This window comes from Hyperolius riggenbachi, chromosome 9 (assembly GCF_040937935.1).
Source record: "Hyperolius riggenbachi isolate aHypRig1 chromosome 9, aHypRig1.pri, whole genome shotgun sequence".
Lineage (NCBI taxonomy): Eukaryota > Metazoa > Chordata > Amphibia > Anura > Hyperoliidae > Hyperolius > Hyperolius riggenbachi.
Genome location: NC_090654.1, coordinates 277,816,279 through 277,831,620, shown reverse-complemented (window position 1 = coordinate 277,831,620; position 15,342 = coordinate 277,816,279). Strand labels below are relative to the sequence as shown.

Genomic DNA, 15,342 nt, shown 5'->3' with positions numbered 1-15,342 from the left:
CTGCTACTATTTACTGGTTCCCAATCCCATGGGGTTCATGTACAAAGGGGGCCCCATACCATCATTTTTGCAGGGGCACCCTATTAAGTCTAGTTACGCCCCTGCCCGGCCCGACAGCATCCTAAACTTCCCCCCAACACGACAGCAATTAGATTGTAGGCTCCTCTGAAGACAGATAGTGAAGCAATGGCAGGGATTACATTATAAGCTCCTCTGAAGACAGTTTGTGAAGCAGCAGCAGGGATTACATTATAAGCTCCTCTGAAGACAGTTAGTGAAGTAATGGCAGGGATTACATTATAAGCTTCTCTGAAGATAGATAGTGAAGCAATGGCAGGAATTACATTATAAGCTCCTCTGAAGACAGTTAGTGAAGCAATGGCAGGAATTACATTATAAGCTCCTCTGAAGACAGTTTGTGAAGCAGCAGCAGGGATTGCATTATAAGCTCCTCTGAAGACAGTTAGTGAAGTAATGGCAGGGATTACATTATAAGCTTCTCTGAAGATAGATAGTGAAGCAATGGCAGGAATTACATTATAAGCTCCTCTGAAGACAGTTAGTGAAGCAATGGCAGGAATTACATTATAAGCTCCTCTGAAGACAGTTAGTGAAGCAATGGCAGGGATTACATTATAAGCTCCTCTGAAGACAGATAGTGAAGCAATGGCAGGGATTACATTATAAGCTCCTCTGAAGACAGATAGTGAAGCAATGGCAGGGATTACATTATAAGCTCCTCTAAAGACAGTTAGTGAAGCAATGGCAGGGATTACATTATAAACTCCTCTGAAGACAGTTAGTGAATCAATGGCAGGGATTACATTATAAGATCCTCTGAAGACAGTTAGTGAAGCAATGGCAGGGATTACATTATAAGCTCCTCTGAAGACAGTTAGTGAAGCAATGGCAGAAATTACATTATAAGATCCTCTGAAGACAGTTAGTGAAGCAATGGCAGGGATTACATTATAAGCTCCTCTGAAGACAGTTAGTGAAGCAATGGCAGGGATTACATTATAAGCTCCTCTGAAGACAGTTAGTGAAGCAATGGCAGGGATTACATTATAAGTTCCTCTGAAGACAGTTAGTGACATGATAGCAGGGATTGGATTGTAAGCTCCTTGGCGAGCGGCAGCTTATTACACTGGCTGTCAGTGTGTGGTATGCTGGTATGTCATGTGACGCATGTCACGTGACGGCCTGTTACTATGGAGACGCGATGCAGGAAGTGTATGTAGGTGAGTAAACCGCCCACTAATTGCCCGCTCGCGACTCTGCAGGGAGTGGGAGGGGGGAGAGAGAAGAGAGAGGAGCAGGCCAGGCTTGTCAGGAATGCTGCCCGCAGTCTGCAGAATGCGGGCCCAGGCTGCTCAAAGTTTGCCCAAGCCTGGTATAAGCTGTTACTCTATGCCTGCGCTGGTAGTAAACTGGCTGCAGTGTGTGCTGATCTCTGCTACCCCCAGTATGTACAGTATAAGCTATTACTCAGCTCATATACTGATAGTAAACTAGCTGCTGCGTGTGCTGATCTCTGCTTCCTCCAGTATGTACAGTATAAGCTGTTACTGTGTGCCTATACTGACAGTTAACTAGCTGCAGTGTGTGCTGATCTCTACTTCCTCCAGTAGCTACAGTATAAGCTTTTACTCAGCTCATATTCTGATAGTAAACTAGCTGTAGCAAGTGCTGATCCCTGCTTCCTCCAGTATGTACAGTATAAGCTTTTACTCAGTGCCTGTACTGATAGTAAACTAGCTGCAGCGTGTGCTGATCTAGGCTTCCTCCAGTATGGACGATATATCTTGATAAATGGGAAAGGGGAAAAAAGGAGGAAAAAGGTATTGGACATATATTATCTCACCTCTAGTCACTAACCCAAATAGGGTACCTGTCCCAAACTGAGTCTAATACACTAATCGAAAAAATGGTTGTCTGGGCAGGAGCAGCGTACAAAAAGCAGACTTTATTGACAAAAGTTTGACAGGTGCATCTCTGTCAGCACTTCTCACTACATTATGCACACTAGCAGAGTTGCTCAAATCCGAATTTAGTAAACCTGTGCGGGGTGGGCGGGGGGATCAATCTTACCTAGCTGACGTCTTCTTAGGTCCGTCCCTCGGCGCCTCCCACGATGCGCTCAACGTGACTGTCACGTGACTACAAACACTTCCTCCTTCCGGGTTGAAGGAAGAAGTGTATAGTCATGTGACGTCGGATTGGACCGCATCGTGGGAGGCGCCGAGGGACTGACTACAGACACGCTTTGAATCAATTAAAAAAAATTAAAAGCGCAGCTTTACTTAAAGAAGAACTCCTCCCAGGCCTCTTGCAGAAGTTGGGGAGAGGTAAGTGCAATGATATATACATTTTTTTATCCTCTTTTTAAAGGACCACTGTCGCAAAAATCTTAAAATTAAAATATATGTAAACACATTCAAATAAGTAGTTTCTTCCAGAGTAAAATTAGCCATAAATTACTTTTCTCCTATGTTGCTGTCACCTACAGTAGGTAGAAATCTGACATTGACGACAGGTTTTGGGGTAGTCCATCTCTCCATAGGCAGGGGCAAACCCAGGATTTTCAAGGGGGGGGGGGGGGGGGGGGATTCCTGAAAGGTCTCCCTCAGCCATGCACAATACAGTATAATAATATGGTAGTACGTCATGCTGGGTATACATAATGTAATTTCCCATCCATCTGACAGGATCTGACTATTATTTCCCAAATCTCCGTACGGGATCGATCAGGAGCAGTATGGATACAGATAATAATGAGGACAGCTGACTTTGCTAATGAAGGGCAAAGTGAAGCATTCACCTAGCAGTGGCACGGCTGTTCTTATACCTGACCCTGTTAAGTTTCTCAAAGCTGCTCCATGCTCCGTACACACACTGCTGCTCCATGCTCTGTTCACACGCTGCTGCTCCTTGCTCTGTACACACTGCTGCTGCTCCTTGCTCTGTACACACTGCTGCTGCTCCATGCTCTGTACACACGCTGCTGCTCCATGCTCTGTACACACGCTGCTGCTCCATGCTCTGTACACACGCTGCTGCTCCATGCTCTGTACACACCCCGATGCTCAATGCTCTGTACACACCCCGATGCTCCATGCTCTGTACACACGCTGCTGCTTCATGCTCTGTACACACGCTGCTGCTCCATGCTCTGTACACACGCTGCTGCTCCTTGCTCTGTACACACACTGCTGCTCCATGCTCTGTACACACGCTGCTGCTCCATGCTCTGTACACATGCTGCTGCTCCATGCTCTGTACGCACGCTGCTGCTCCATGCTCTGTACGTACGCTGCTGCTCCATGCTCTGTACGTACGCTGCTGCTCCATGCTCTGTACGCACGCTGCTGCTCCATGCTCTGTACGCACGCTGCTGCTCCATGCTCTGTACGCACGCTGCTGCTCCATGCTCTGTACGCACGCTGCTGCTCCATGCTCTGTACGCACGCTGCTGCTCCATGCTCTGTATGCACGCTGCTGCTCCATGCTCTGTACGCACGCTGCTGCTCCATTCTCTGTACACACACTGCTGCTCCATGCTCTGTACACACACTGCTGCTCCTTGCTCTGTACACACACTGCTGCTCCATGCTCTGTATACACGCTGCTGCTCCATGCTCTGTACACACGCTGCTGCTCCATGCTCTGTACACACACTGCTGCTCCATGCTCTGTACACACACTGCTGCTCCAGGCTCTGTACACACGCTGCTGCTCCATGCTCTGTACACACCCCGATGCTCCATGCTCTGTACACACCCCGATGCTCCATGCTCTGTACACACCCCGATGCTCCATGCTCTGTACAAACGCTGCTGCTCCATGCTCTGTACACATGCTGCTGCTCCATTCTCTGTACACACACTGCTGCTACAGCCAAAGTCAACTGTAGCAGGGAAAGAAAGGGGGCGGTGCTGTGAGCTGCAGGGTTGCAGATATCCCTGTGTCTCAACTTGTGCCTGGCCCCAGACACTGCATCAGCCTTTATTCTTTATAAAGACATTCCCTGAAAAAAGATTTATATAAAGATGCTGGCCAGCCTCCTTGCTTGCTGCACACTTTTTTGGCAGTTGGACAGAGCAACTGCCATTCACTAAGTGACAGCAACATAGGAGAAAAGTAATTTATGGTTCATTTTACTCTGGAAGAAATATACTTCTTATTTGTATATATTTAAATATATTTAAAATGTTCACATTTTCGCGACAGTTGTCCTTTAAAGTGGACCTGAACTCTTGCACAGGACAGAAGGAAAACAGAGAGAAATGTACCCTGTATGTATTTAGAGAGTTTAGCCTGTCTAATTCTCCCTCATCTGTGACTAATCACAAGTTATAATATGATCCCTCAGCAGTGCCAGCTGGCTGCCTTGGCAGAGCAGCTAATTTGTAAACACAGAATGTTTACCCTATGATTACATCCAAGAAAGCAGGAAGTAGACACACTGCAGATTTATTGCAGGATTTGTATCAGCTGTACCAAAGAAATGTAAAGGTTATTATGCTGTTGCGTATCTTTTAGAGCAGAGAGGAAGCTCTGTGTTCAGGTCCACTTTAAGATACCGCCACTGGAATCCTCCATTTGCCTGCTAGTGGTGCACATTGAGACATAGTATATGCTAATATTCCATTACTGTCTATCACATCAGTGGCGTAGGGATCACCATAGCAGATGTAGAGACTGCTATGGGGCCTGTAGCCAGTGGCGTAGCTAAGGAGCTGTGGGTCCCGATGCAAGTTTTACAATGGGGCCCCCCAAGCACTCTATACATAACAATTTATTCCGCGCACCAAAATCTGCCAATGGCAACTACAGTGTCAGAGGTGCAAGAAGGGGATGGGGAACAGCTTGTTAATGATTACCACTATTCAAAGTATCTACAGAAGTCATTATTATGAGCATAGGACCAATAGAGAGCTAATTCTGTAGTTAAGGGAGGGCCCTTCGGGGCCCCTCTGGCCCAAGGGCCCCGATGCGGTCGCTACCTCTGCAACCCCTATTGCTACGTCCCTGCCTGTAGCCAAAGAGGGCCCAGTGGTAACGGCCAGTGGTGACAGTGGGCCCCTAAGATTATTATTATTATTATTATTATTATTATTATTTATTGTATTTATAAAGCGCCAACATATTACGCAGCGCTGAACATTAATTTAGGTTACAGACAATATTTAGGGGTGACATACAGCAATATGACAATACAGGAATACAAGAAAACCAGATCACACACCATAGTATGAGTACAAGGTAATGCTTAGTCAGTCACTGGAGGGGAGCATGGAGATTAGGCAGGTTAGGTTCACTCAAATGCATAGCATGGGTGCACAGTAATGGAGGTGCAAGATCAGGTAGGACACAAAAGGAGGAGGCCCCTGCCCAAAGGCTTACAATCTAGAGGGAGAGGTAAGGACACGAATGGTAGGGGACCAGAGTTCAGCTGTAGGTTTAGAGCACTTGTGAGGGGTAGTAGGCCAGAGTGAAAAGGTGAGTTTTGAGGGCTTTCTTGAAGATGTTGAAGGAGGGGGCTGCCCTAATGGGTGGAGGTAGGGAGTTCCATAGTGTTGGAGCAGCTCTTGAGAAGTCCTGGAGGCGTGCATGGGACTGGGTGATTCGGGGGGCGGTTAGGCAAAGTTCATTGGAAGAGCGAAGTGAGCGGCTAGGTGTGTACCTCTAAGATGCAGAGTAATGCGTGCAGTGCAAAGGTAGAGAACTTATCTATACTGGGGCTGCCTAATACTGAAGGTTGCTCTGACTATTTATACTGGTGAGCTACGTAATACTGATGGTATTTCTGGCAACCCTTAGTGGGGAGCACTTCTGGCTACTTATACTGGGGGGGGCTTACATGGAGCTGCCTAATGGCCCATACTCACGGGCTACTTTTGTGCCCTGTCGCCAGCACAAGGGAGCGTGTGCGCGACAGTTCGGCGATAGCTTGTCGCCAGGTCCCTCCGCGTACACACGCGGAAGAGGGATCACTGAAGCGACTGAAGCTGTCGCCGACGTTCCTTCCCCCGCCGGAAGCACCTTGAATTTTTTATTGGTGGCTGTCGCTAGTCTGCATACTCACGCGGACTGACGACAGTTGCGGCGAAGTTGCGGCGGCAACTGTCACCATGCGATTGACCGCCGCCAATCGCCTGGTGACAGCAGCGACGGTTCGGGGTACGCGCCTCATACTCACGGGCGACTTGTCGCCGCAACACGCGCGTGCCACGTGGTTGCGGCGACAATTGTAGCCCGTGAGTATGGGCCATAATACTAGGGGTCCCTCTGGCTACCAATACTAGGGGGGGAAGGGTTGCCCAATTCTTGGGAGCACCTCTGGCTATCTAAAACTGGTGTACATGTGTGTGTGTGTGGAGGAGGGGGTACAAAGGTGCCGTTAAATTTATGCTTTTTTTTGTTTTGTTTTTTTTGGGGGGGGGGGGGGGGGTGGAGATAGGGCAAACAAAATTTGCTATGGGGCCACATGGTGTCTAGTTACGCCCCTTTATCACATTGATGTAATACTTACACGAATAAAGGGGTTCCTCACTTCGATCATCCCTTGCATGGTCATGAAGATGGCTCGGGGGAACGGGGTTTGGTCATCATGGAGGGTATTAAGATCCATGCCAAACGCCACCTGTCAGATTACATCACATATGACATAGAACAGTTCTTAGCTTGATGTTTAATTCACATATAAAATAACTATATTTATAGTAAAAATAACGTAATGAATAAAATCGCTTTTTTTTTTTACAATATTAATTCAGAAGTTGGTGTGTGTATAGACCTTTACAGTCATCTGATGATGACAGAATGAGATGTTATAAATAACAACAAAAATGTATTCTATTACTTCTATCAAAAACTTTAGTGTTGTAATAAAGGACACCTGAAGTGAGAGGTATATGAAGGAAAGTCATATTTATTTCCTTTTAAATCATACCAGTAGCCTGGCAGTCCTGCTGATCTCTTTGGCTGCAGTAGTGTCTGAATCATAACCCTGAAACAAGCAGGCAGCTAATCGAGTCAGACTTATTTTATTTATTTATTGTATTTATAAAGCAGCAACATATTACGCAGTGCTGGACATATTTAGTGGCAGGGCCGTTTTTTGGGCAGTGCGGGCAGGGCGACCGCACTGGGCGCAGACCGGCAAGTAGAAGAAGGAGGCGCAGGCAGAAGGGCATTACCGCTAGGGAGCTGGTGACGTGCGGTGCAGCCAAATGGAGGAAGAAAGAAGATTACCAGCGCAATCACTTTCCTTGACTCCTCCTGGGCTGCCTGCGTCAGACTTCAAGTCATCATCATGTCACCACCACGTGATGACACCTGATGTCTTGTAGTGGTACTGCAGGCTGTGAGTGCGCGGCACCCATGGAGGAGTCGGCTTTCCAGGCTCTCCTCGCCTGGGTGTTGTCCTGCTTCCTCCTGGATGAGTGGCTGGTCACTAGAAAGTAGGCAGGTTTACTTGTGACCTGTGGCTGTGTTTCTGTTCCTAAAGAGTAAGGGTTCCCGAGTCCACGGGGGTGGGGGGAAGGGGGCGCAATTTTTACATCCTGGGTGCAATTTAGCCTAGAAACTGCCCTGTTTAGGGGTGACATACAGCAATAAGACAATTTAGGAATACATGAAAACCAGATCACACAGCACAGTATGAGTACAAGGTAATGCTTAGTCACTGGATGGGGCATGGAGATTAGGCAAGTCGAGTTCACTCAGATCTATAGGATGTGTATAGGGTAATGGAGGTGCGTGATCAGGTAGGACATAAGGAGGAGGACCCTGCCCAAAGGCTTACAATCTAGAAGGAGAGGTGGGGACACAAAAGGTAGGGGACCAGAGTTCAGCTGCGGGTTTAGAGAGGGGCCAGATTAAAAAGGTGAGTTTTGAGGGCCTTCTTGAAGATGTTGAAGGAGGGGGAAACCCTAATGGGGGGAGGTAGAGAGTTCAATAGTGTTGTAGCAGCTCTTGAGAAGTCCTGGGAGGTGTGCAGGGTGATGCGGGGTGCAGTCGGACAAAGTTCAGGAGGAGCGGAGTGAGCAGCTAGGTGTGTACCTCTGGGTAAGATTGAAAATGTAGGTTGGGCAGGTTTTGTGGACAGATTTGTAGGTCAGACACGGTCTTGAATCTGATTCTGGACTGGATAGGAAGCCAGTGGAGGGATTCAGGGAGGGGAGCCGCCCTGGTGGAGAGATGGGAGGAGTGGATAATTCTGGCTGCCGCATTCATGACGGACTGCAGTGGGGCAATTCGGGTCAGAGGGAGACCAGACAGAAGGGCATTGCAGTAGTCAAGGCGGGAAATTATACGGGCATGGATGAGGAGTTTAGTGGTGGCAGAGGTCAGGAAAGGGCGAATCTTACAGATGTTACAGAGGTGGAAGTTGCAGGACTTTGTGAGGTTTTGGATGTGGGGAGTGAAGGAGAGTGCAGAGTCCAGGGTGACACCCAGACAGCGGGCTTGAGAGGTAGGGCGAATGGTAGTGTGGTTAACAGTGACCTGCACATCTGGGAGGGTCAGTCAGACAGAAGCATCTAATTTGCATGCTTGTTCAGGGTCTATGGCTAAAAGTGTAAAGGTGGCCTACATCAGGTGACCATTTGATTCATTTATTATAAAAATCAGTGCCACCAAGACCATGTATGCATCGATCGTACATGCAGCAAGATGAAGGGCCGACTTGCTAGATCGGGTGCGTTGCCGTAACAGTGTGCGTTAAAGAGTCAAGCGACATATGCAAAGGAACCCCCGCCGCTATCTCCCCTAGTGTAAAATGTGCCCCGTGCAGTATACTTTACCAAATCTGATTATGCCAGCAAACATGTGAGGCTAAGGCCCGTGTATGGGCACAGAGGACAGAGCATGGGATCAGCAGCAGACACCAACAGGGAAACTACTGCATGGGGCACCTGGGGGCCTATTTTACATTAGGGGGGGGACAGCATCGGATCCGGCGAGGTGGTGGGTGCAGCATCACAAGGCTGATTCCCGAATCCCGAGAGATTTTATGCTGAAATAGAGCAGGAATCGGCCTGCGGCGTATTGCCAGCCAACAGATCTAGATCTCTCTCTGATCAGATTCGATCAGAAAGAGATCTGTCTCTTGGTCGATGTGCTCATACATCGTCTGATGTATGGGCACCTTTAGAGGCAAGACAGCCAGGCAATCTGCATTATTTAAACATAAATACATATGGGAGTCTCCCTATGTCTCTTACTTCAGGTATCCTTCAGCAACAGACACAAATACTTGCATTCGTTATGCATGATGGTATAATGTACACAAAGCTGACCTTAGCGATGACATCCAGCGTCACTTTGTTGAACATATCGTGCATCTTAACTTCTGATTTGATGTCCGCTTTCTCTGCCAACTTCTCCATTAACTCCTCTGCTTTGTCATTGAAGGTTCCCATTAAACTCATGAGGTACCTGCAACAATCAATATCACATAGATGTTACAAAAGACCTGAAAAGCTATAATGTCATATGCTCTACCAAAGACCAGATGATGTCTCATTCACATATGTCCCATCCAAAGACCAGGAGAGGTCTCATTCACATATCTGCCATCCAAAGACCAGAAAAGGTCTCATTCACATACCTGCCACCCAAAGACCAGAAGAGGTCTCATTCACATACCTGCCACCCAAAGACCAGAAGAGGTCTCATTCACATACCTGCCACCCAAAGACCAGAAGAGGTCTCATTCACATACCTGCCACCCAAAGACCAGAAGAGGTCTCATTCAGATACCTGCCACCCAAAGACCAGAAGAGGTCTCATTCACATACCTGCCACCCAAAGACCAGACGAGGTCTCATTCACATACCTGCCAACCAAAGACCAGAAGACATCTTATTCATATACCCGCCAACCAAAGACCAGAAGAGGTCTCATTCACATTCCTGCCAACCAAAGACCAGAAGAGGTCTCATTCACATTTGCATACCTGAGACCCAAAGACCAGACGAGGTCTCATTCACATACCTGCCAACCAATGACCAGAAGAGGTCTCATTCATATACCTGCTAACCAAAGACCAGATGAGGTCTCATTCACATACCTGTCACCCAAAGGCCAGAGGAGGTCTCATTCACATACCTGCCAACCAAAGGCCAGAGGAGGTCTCATTCACATACCTGCCACCCAAAGGCCAGAAGAGGTCTCATTCACATACCTGCCAACCAATGACCAGAAGAGGTCTCATTCATATACCTGCTAACCAAAGACCAGAAGAGGTCTCATTCACATACCTGTCACCCAAAGGCCAGAGGAGGTCTCATTCACATACCTGCCACCCAAAGACCAGAAGAGGTCTCATTCACGTACCTGCCACCCAAAGACCAGAAGAGGTCTCATTCACATACCTGCCACCCAAAGACCAGAAGAGGTCTCATTCACATACCTGCCACCCAAAGACCAGAAGAGGTCTCATTCACATACCTGCCACCCAAAGACCAGAAGAGATCTCATTCACATACCTGCCACCCAAATACCAGAAGAGGTCTCATTCACATACCTGCCACCCAAAGACCAGAAGAGGTCTCATTCACATACCTGCCACCCAAAGACCAGAAGACATCTTATTCATATACCCGCCAACCAAAGACCAGAAGAGGTCTCATTCACATTTCTGCCAACCAAAGACCAGAAGAGGTCTCATTCACATTTGCATACCTGAGACCCAAAGACCAGATGAGGTCTCATTCACATACCTGCCAACCAATGACCAGAAGAGGTCTCATTCATATACCTGCTAACCAAAGACCAGACGAGGTCTCATTCACATACCTGTCACCCAAAGGCCAGAGGAGGTCTCATTCACATACCTGCCACCCAAAGGCCAGAAGAGGTCTCATTCACATACCTGCCAACCAAAGACCAGAAGAGGTCTCATTCACATTTGCATACTTGAGACCCAAAGACCAGACGAGGTCTCATTCACATACCTGCCAACCAATGACCAGAAGAGGTCTCATTCATATACCTGCTAACCAAAGACCAGAAGAGGACTCATTCAAATACCTGCTAACCAAAGACCAGAGGAGGTCTCATTCACATACCTGTCACCCAAAGGCCAGAGAAGGTCTCATTCACATACCTGCCAACCAAAGGCCAGAGGAGGTCTCATTCACATACCTGCCACCCAAAGGCCAGAAGAGGTCTCATTCACATACCTGCCAACCAAAGGCCAGAGAAGGTCTCATTCACATACCTGCCAACCAAAGGCCAGAGGAGGTCTCATTCACATACCTGCCACCCAAAGGCCAGAAGAGGTCTCATTCACATACCTGCCAACCAATGACCAGAAGAGGTCTCATTCATATACCTGCTAACCAAAGACCAGAAGAGGTCTCATTCACATACCTGTCACCCAAAGGCCAGAGGAGGTCTCATTCACATACCTGCCAACCAAAGCCTAGAAGAGGTCTCATTCACGTACCTGCCACCCAAAGACCAGAAGAGGTCTCATTCACATACCTGCCACCCAAAGACCAGAAGAGGTCTCATTCACATACCTGGCAACCACAGACCGAAAGAGGTCTCATTTCACATCCCTGCCAACAGAGCCGGGACAAGGTCCTTCAGCACCCAAGGCGGAGACACCAAAGTGCGCCCCTCACTCCCTCCCACCCCAGCCGTCACACACTAATTGCTATTAGACTAAGAGGCGCCCCAGGTTCCCCAACATCCCCAACACCTTCATCTCTAGTTATCTGGCTTGCAGTCACTGCTATGTATGCCCTTTTCTTATTTCTTTGTGCTTCAAACAAAATTGGGAATGACAGCTGAATAAATTGTGCGCCCCCTCCTACACTGCGCCCTGAGGCTGGAGCCTCTTCAGCCTCTGCCTCGGCCCGGCCCTGCCAACCAAAGACCAGAAGAGGTCTCATTTCACATACCTGCCACCCAAAGACCGGAAGAGGTCTCATTCACATACCTGCCAATCAAAGACCAGAAGACGTCTCATTCACATACCTGCCACCCAAAGACCAAAAGAGGTCTCACTCACATTCCTGCCAACCAAAGACCAGAAGAGGTAAAAAACGTCGCCCTCCCTCCCCCCACTAGCCAATGACAGCGGATCGCCTTTGTGCCTCTGGAGGGGACAGCCGAGTGACAGTCTTATTAGTGTACAGTCTTATTAGACGGCAACAGTTTCACCGCCTAACAGGCACCGAGAGGCCATCGCTGCTGGGAGACTGATGGCGGAGCGAAGCTCTGTCATTCCAGCAGGGATCCGCGCGCGATCTCCTGCAATCCCCGCTCCTAACACTTCACGCTGATCAGCTGCTGCCGCGTTCACGCCAATCGGCATTTAGCAGTCAGCAAGGGGTTAAAAGAGAAGCTTTATAACTGAAAATAAAAATATGAGACTCTTCTCTTTGCTACCAATGTTCTATTCATTATCCGTACTACACATACAAGTCATGATTTCATACTTATTTTTTCGCTTCAGGTTTGCTTTAAGAAGATATTGTGTTTACATGCATACAGTACACAGCCCCTCCCACTTCCTCCACATCGTCCTATAGCTTTACATACGTGCGGCTGAAGGCGGGATCCATCATTCTGCGCTGCTTGTACCAGTGCTCGTGATCTCGGTCAGTCAGTAATCCTTTCCCCATGAATCTATCACAGCCAAAGAACAGAAAAGGAAAAAGCGAAAGAATTAATGGGATTAAAATTGAAACAAGCACCACTTTTAGCACTCGGAGCATCTCAATGACACATTAAAAATGCATGCCAACGATGTGCTTCATTATTAAAAAAAACCTTCCAATTTACCTCTTCTTTTTGCATTTAAAAGTTTAACAGAGCTTTTCATTACCCTGCCCGACTGAAGAAATGTCAGACAGATAAGGACTAATGTCATTCTTTAAGGGCTCTGACACAGTGGGACGTTGCGTTGCAGGGGAGGTCGCAAAACGTTCCCCTAACGCAACGCATGTTGGTGCTAAAGGTGGACGCTACATAGAGCCGCGTTATGCGGCTCTTGGTGCGCCGTTTTCGTTCAATAGAACCGGCAATGATTCCTATGAATCATTGCTAGCAGGCAGAGAACCGAGAATGATTCCTATGAATCATTGCTAGCAGGCAGAGAACCGAGAATGATTCATATGAATCATTGCTAGCAGGCAGAGAACCGAGAATGATTCATATGAATCATTGCTAGCAGGCAGAGAATGATTCATATGAATCTTTGCTAGCAGGCAGAGAATGATTCATATGAATCATTGCTAGCAGGAAGAAAATGATTCATATGAATCATTGCTAGCAGGCAGAGAACCGAGAATGAGTCATATGAATCATTGCTAGCAGGCAGAGAACCGAGAATGAGTCATATGAATCATTGCTAGCAGGCAGAGAATGATTCAAATGAATCATTGCTAGCAGGAAGAAATGATTCATATGAATCATTGCTAGCAGGCAGAGAATGATTCATATGAATCATTGCAAGCAGGAAGAGAATGATTCATATGAATCATTGCTAGCAGGCAGAGAATGATTTATATGAATTATTGCTAGCAGGAAGAGAACCGGCATTGCAGTGCAGTGAATATTAATTAGCCATGTGGCTAGGCAAAATAGCAGACTCTCCCCTCCTCCTCTCCTGCACACAAAACACAATAAAACAACATTACTGAGCATGTGCAAACAGTCTAACGAGGCTAAAACCGAGTATAACTCACAGCATGCTGCACTTTCATAGAACGTCCAGCGTTACAATGTAACGCAACGTGGGCACTGTGAACAGCCCATTTATTTTTTATTACTGTGAGTTGGGCTGCATTACAGGCTGCTCTGACGTGCGCCTGTAACGTCCCACTGTGAAAGCAGCCTAATAGTAGAATATTTGTAAATTTAACGATACAGTATTCTACTATAGGCTTTCCTGTGCGCCCAAATTTCCAGGCGCCCTTTTATTACGTATGCCTGCAGGTGCTTATTAGCGCTCACTACAGATGGCGGAGCGGCTTTCTCTGCAGGAACCCGGCCAAAGTCGCACTCAGGGGTGACAGGAGGCGGTATCTTGTTGCCAGGTGACCACGTGTGAAATGCTGACACACCATTGCCATTCAACTGCATTATATTTCATCTAGAAGGAGCTTGATGGTGAAGTAAACAGTTTGGGTAAATTCACTAAGAGATTGGGAGGAAGCCAGATCACCAGAGGGCAGCAAGGCAGGCGTCCAGGGCGTGGTAGGTTTCCAGGGGCCTTGTTCCAACTCCGCTGAGCTTAATAGTGGCCACACACAATACAATAAAATTATGTGATTTTACATCAATTTGATAAAAACAGTCGTTTCTATAGACAAATTGAAATACTTTTTTTTTATTTGAGTGAAAATTCCGGATTTCCTGTTTTTTTTTTTTCAATTTCTCTCAATTGGGAGTGGCGGAAATTATGGTGTGTGGTAGATTGACAATTTAGTAATGTAGAGACACAAGAAATTTTTTCAGAGTTTTCAATCATTTTTTTTTTCATAATTGGGGAAAAAAATTAACATGTGTGTGGGGTAAAATTGGTTAGATTTTTAAAATGTTACAATGAATCAGAAAAATTGAATTGAAAAGAAATGTAAAAAAATTGTATGGCGTGTGGCCATTTTAAAGAGACTCCGTAACAAAAATTGCATCCTGTTTTTTATCATCCTACATGTTCCAAAAGCTATTCTAATGTGTTCTGGCTAACTGCAGCACTTTCTACTATGACAGTCTCTGTAATAAATCAATGTATCTTTCCCCTGTCAGACTTGTCGGCCTGTGTCTGGAAGGCTGCCAAGTTCTTCAGTGTTGTGGTTCTGCTATGAACTCACCCTTTCTGGCCCCTCTATGCACACTGCCTGTGTGTTATTTAGATAAGAGAGAACAGAGAAGCTGCTCTAATCAGCTGGATAAATCGTCCTCTGAGCTGGCTGGGCTTTCACATACTGAGGAATTACAAACAAGGGCAAAGCTGTTTGCAGGAAGAAAAGAGCAGCCTGAAACTTCAGTGCATGAGAACTGCAGGGGGAAAGAAACAAACAAATGATCTCTTGAGATTCAAAAGGAATGCTGTATACAGCCTGCTTATGTATGGATGTATTTTCTATGTGTGGACATACTGTACATCAACCTACTTCCTGTTTTGGTGGCCATTTTGTTTGTTTACAAACAAACTTTTTAAAACTGTTTTTAACCACTTTTAATGCGGCGAGGAGCGGCGAAATTGTGACAGAGGGTAATAGGAGATGTCCCCTAATGCACTGGTATGTTTACTTTTGAGCGATTTTAACAATACAGATTCTCTTTAAGCCTCAATCAGGGTTCACACTTGTCAAA

General features: G+C 46.8%; 1 protein-coding gene across 1 annotated transcript in view; it reads right to left on the bottom strand.

Moving 5' to 3' along the window:
* Positions 1–15,342, bottom strand: part of LOC137533629 (cholesterol 24-hydroxylase-like) — a 72,771-nt gene that overhangs the window by 31,887 nt on the left and 25,542 nt on the right. The window contains exons 5-7 of the mRNA XM_068254971.1: positions 12,562–12,648; positions 9,306–9,444; positions 6,536–6,646 (exon numbers count right to left, since the gene is read on the bottom strand). Of these exons, the coding sequence (XP_068111072.1) occupies positions 6,536–6,646; positions 9,306–9,444; positions 12,562–12,648 (337 nt within the window). The remainder of the gene's footprint in view (positions 1–6,535; positions 6,647–9,305; positions 9,445–12,561; positions 12,649–15,342) is intronic.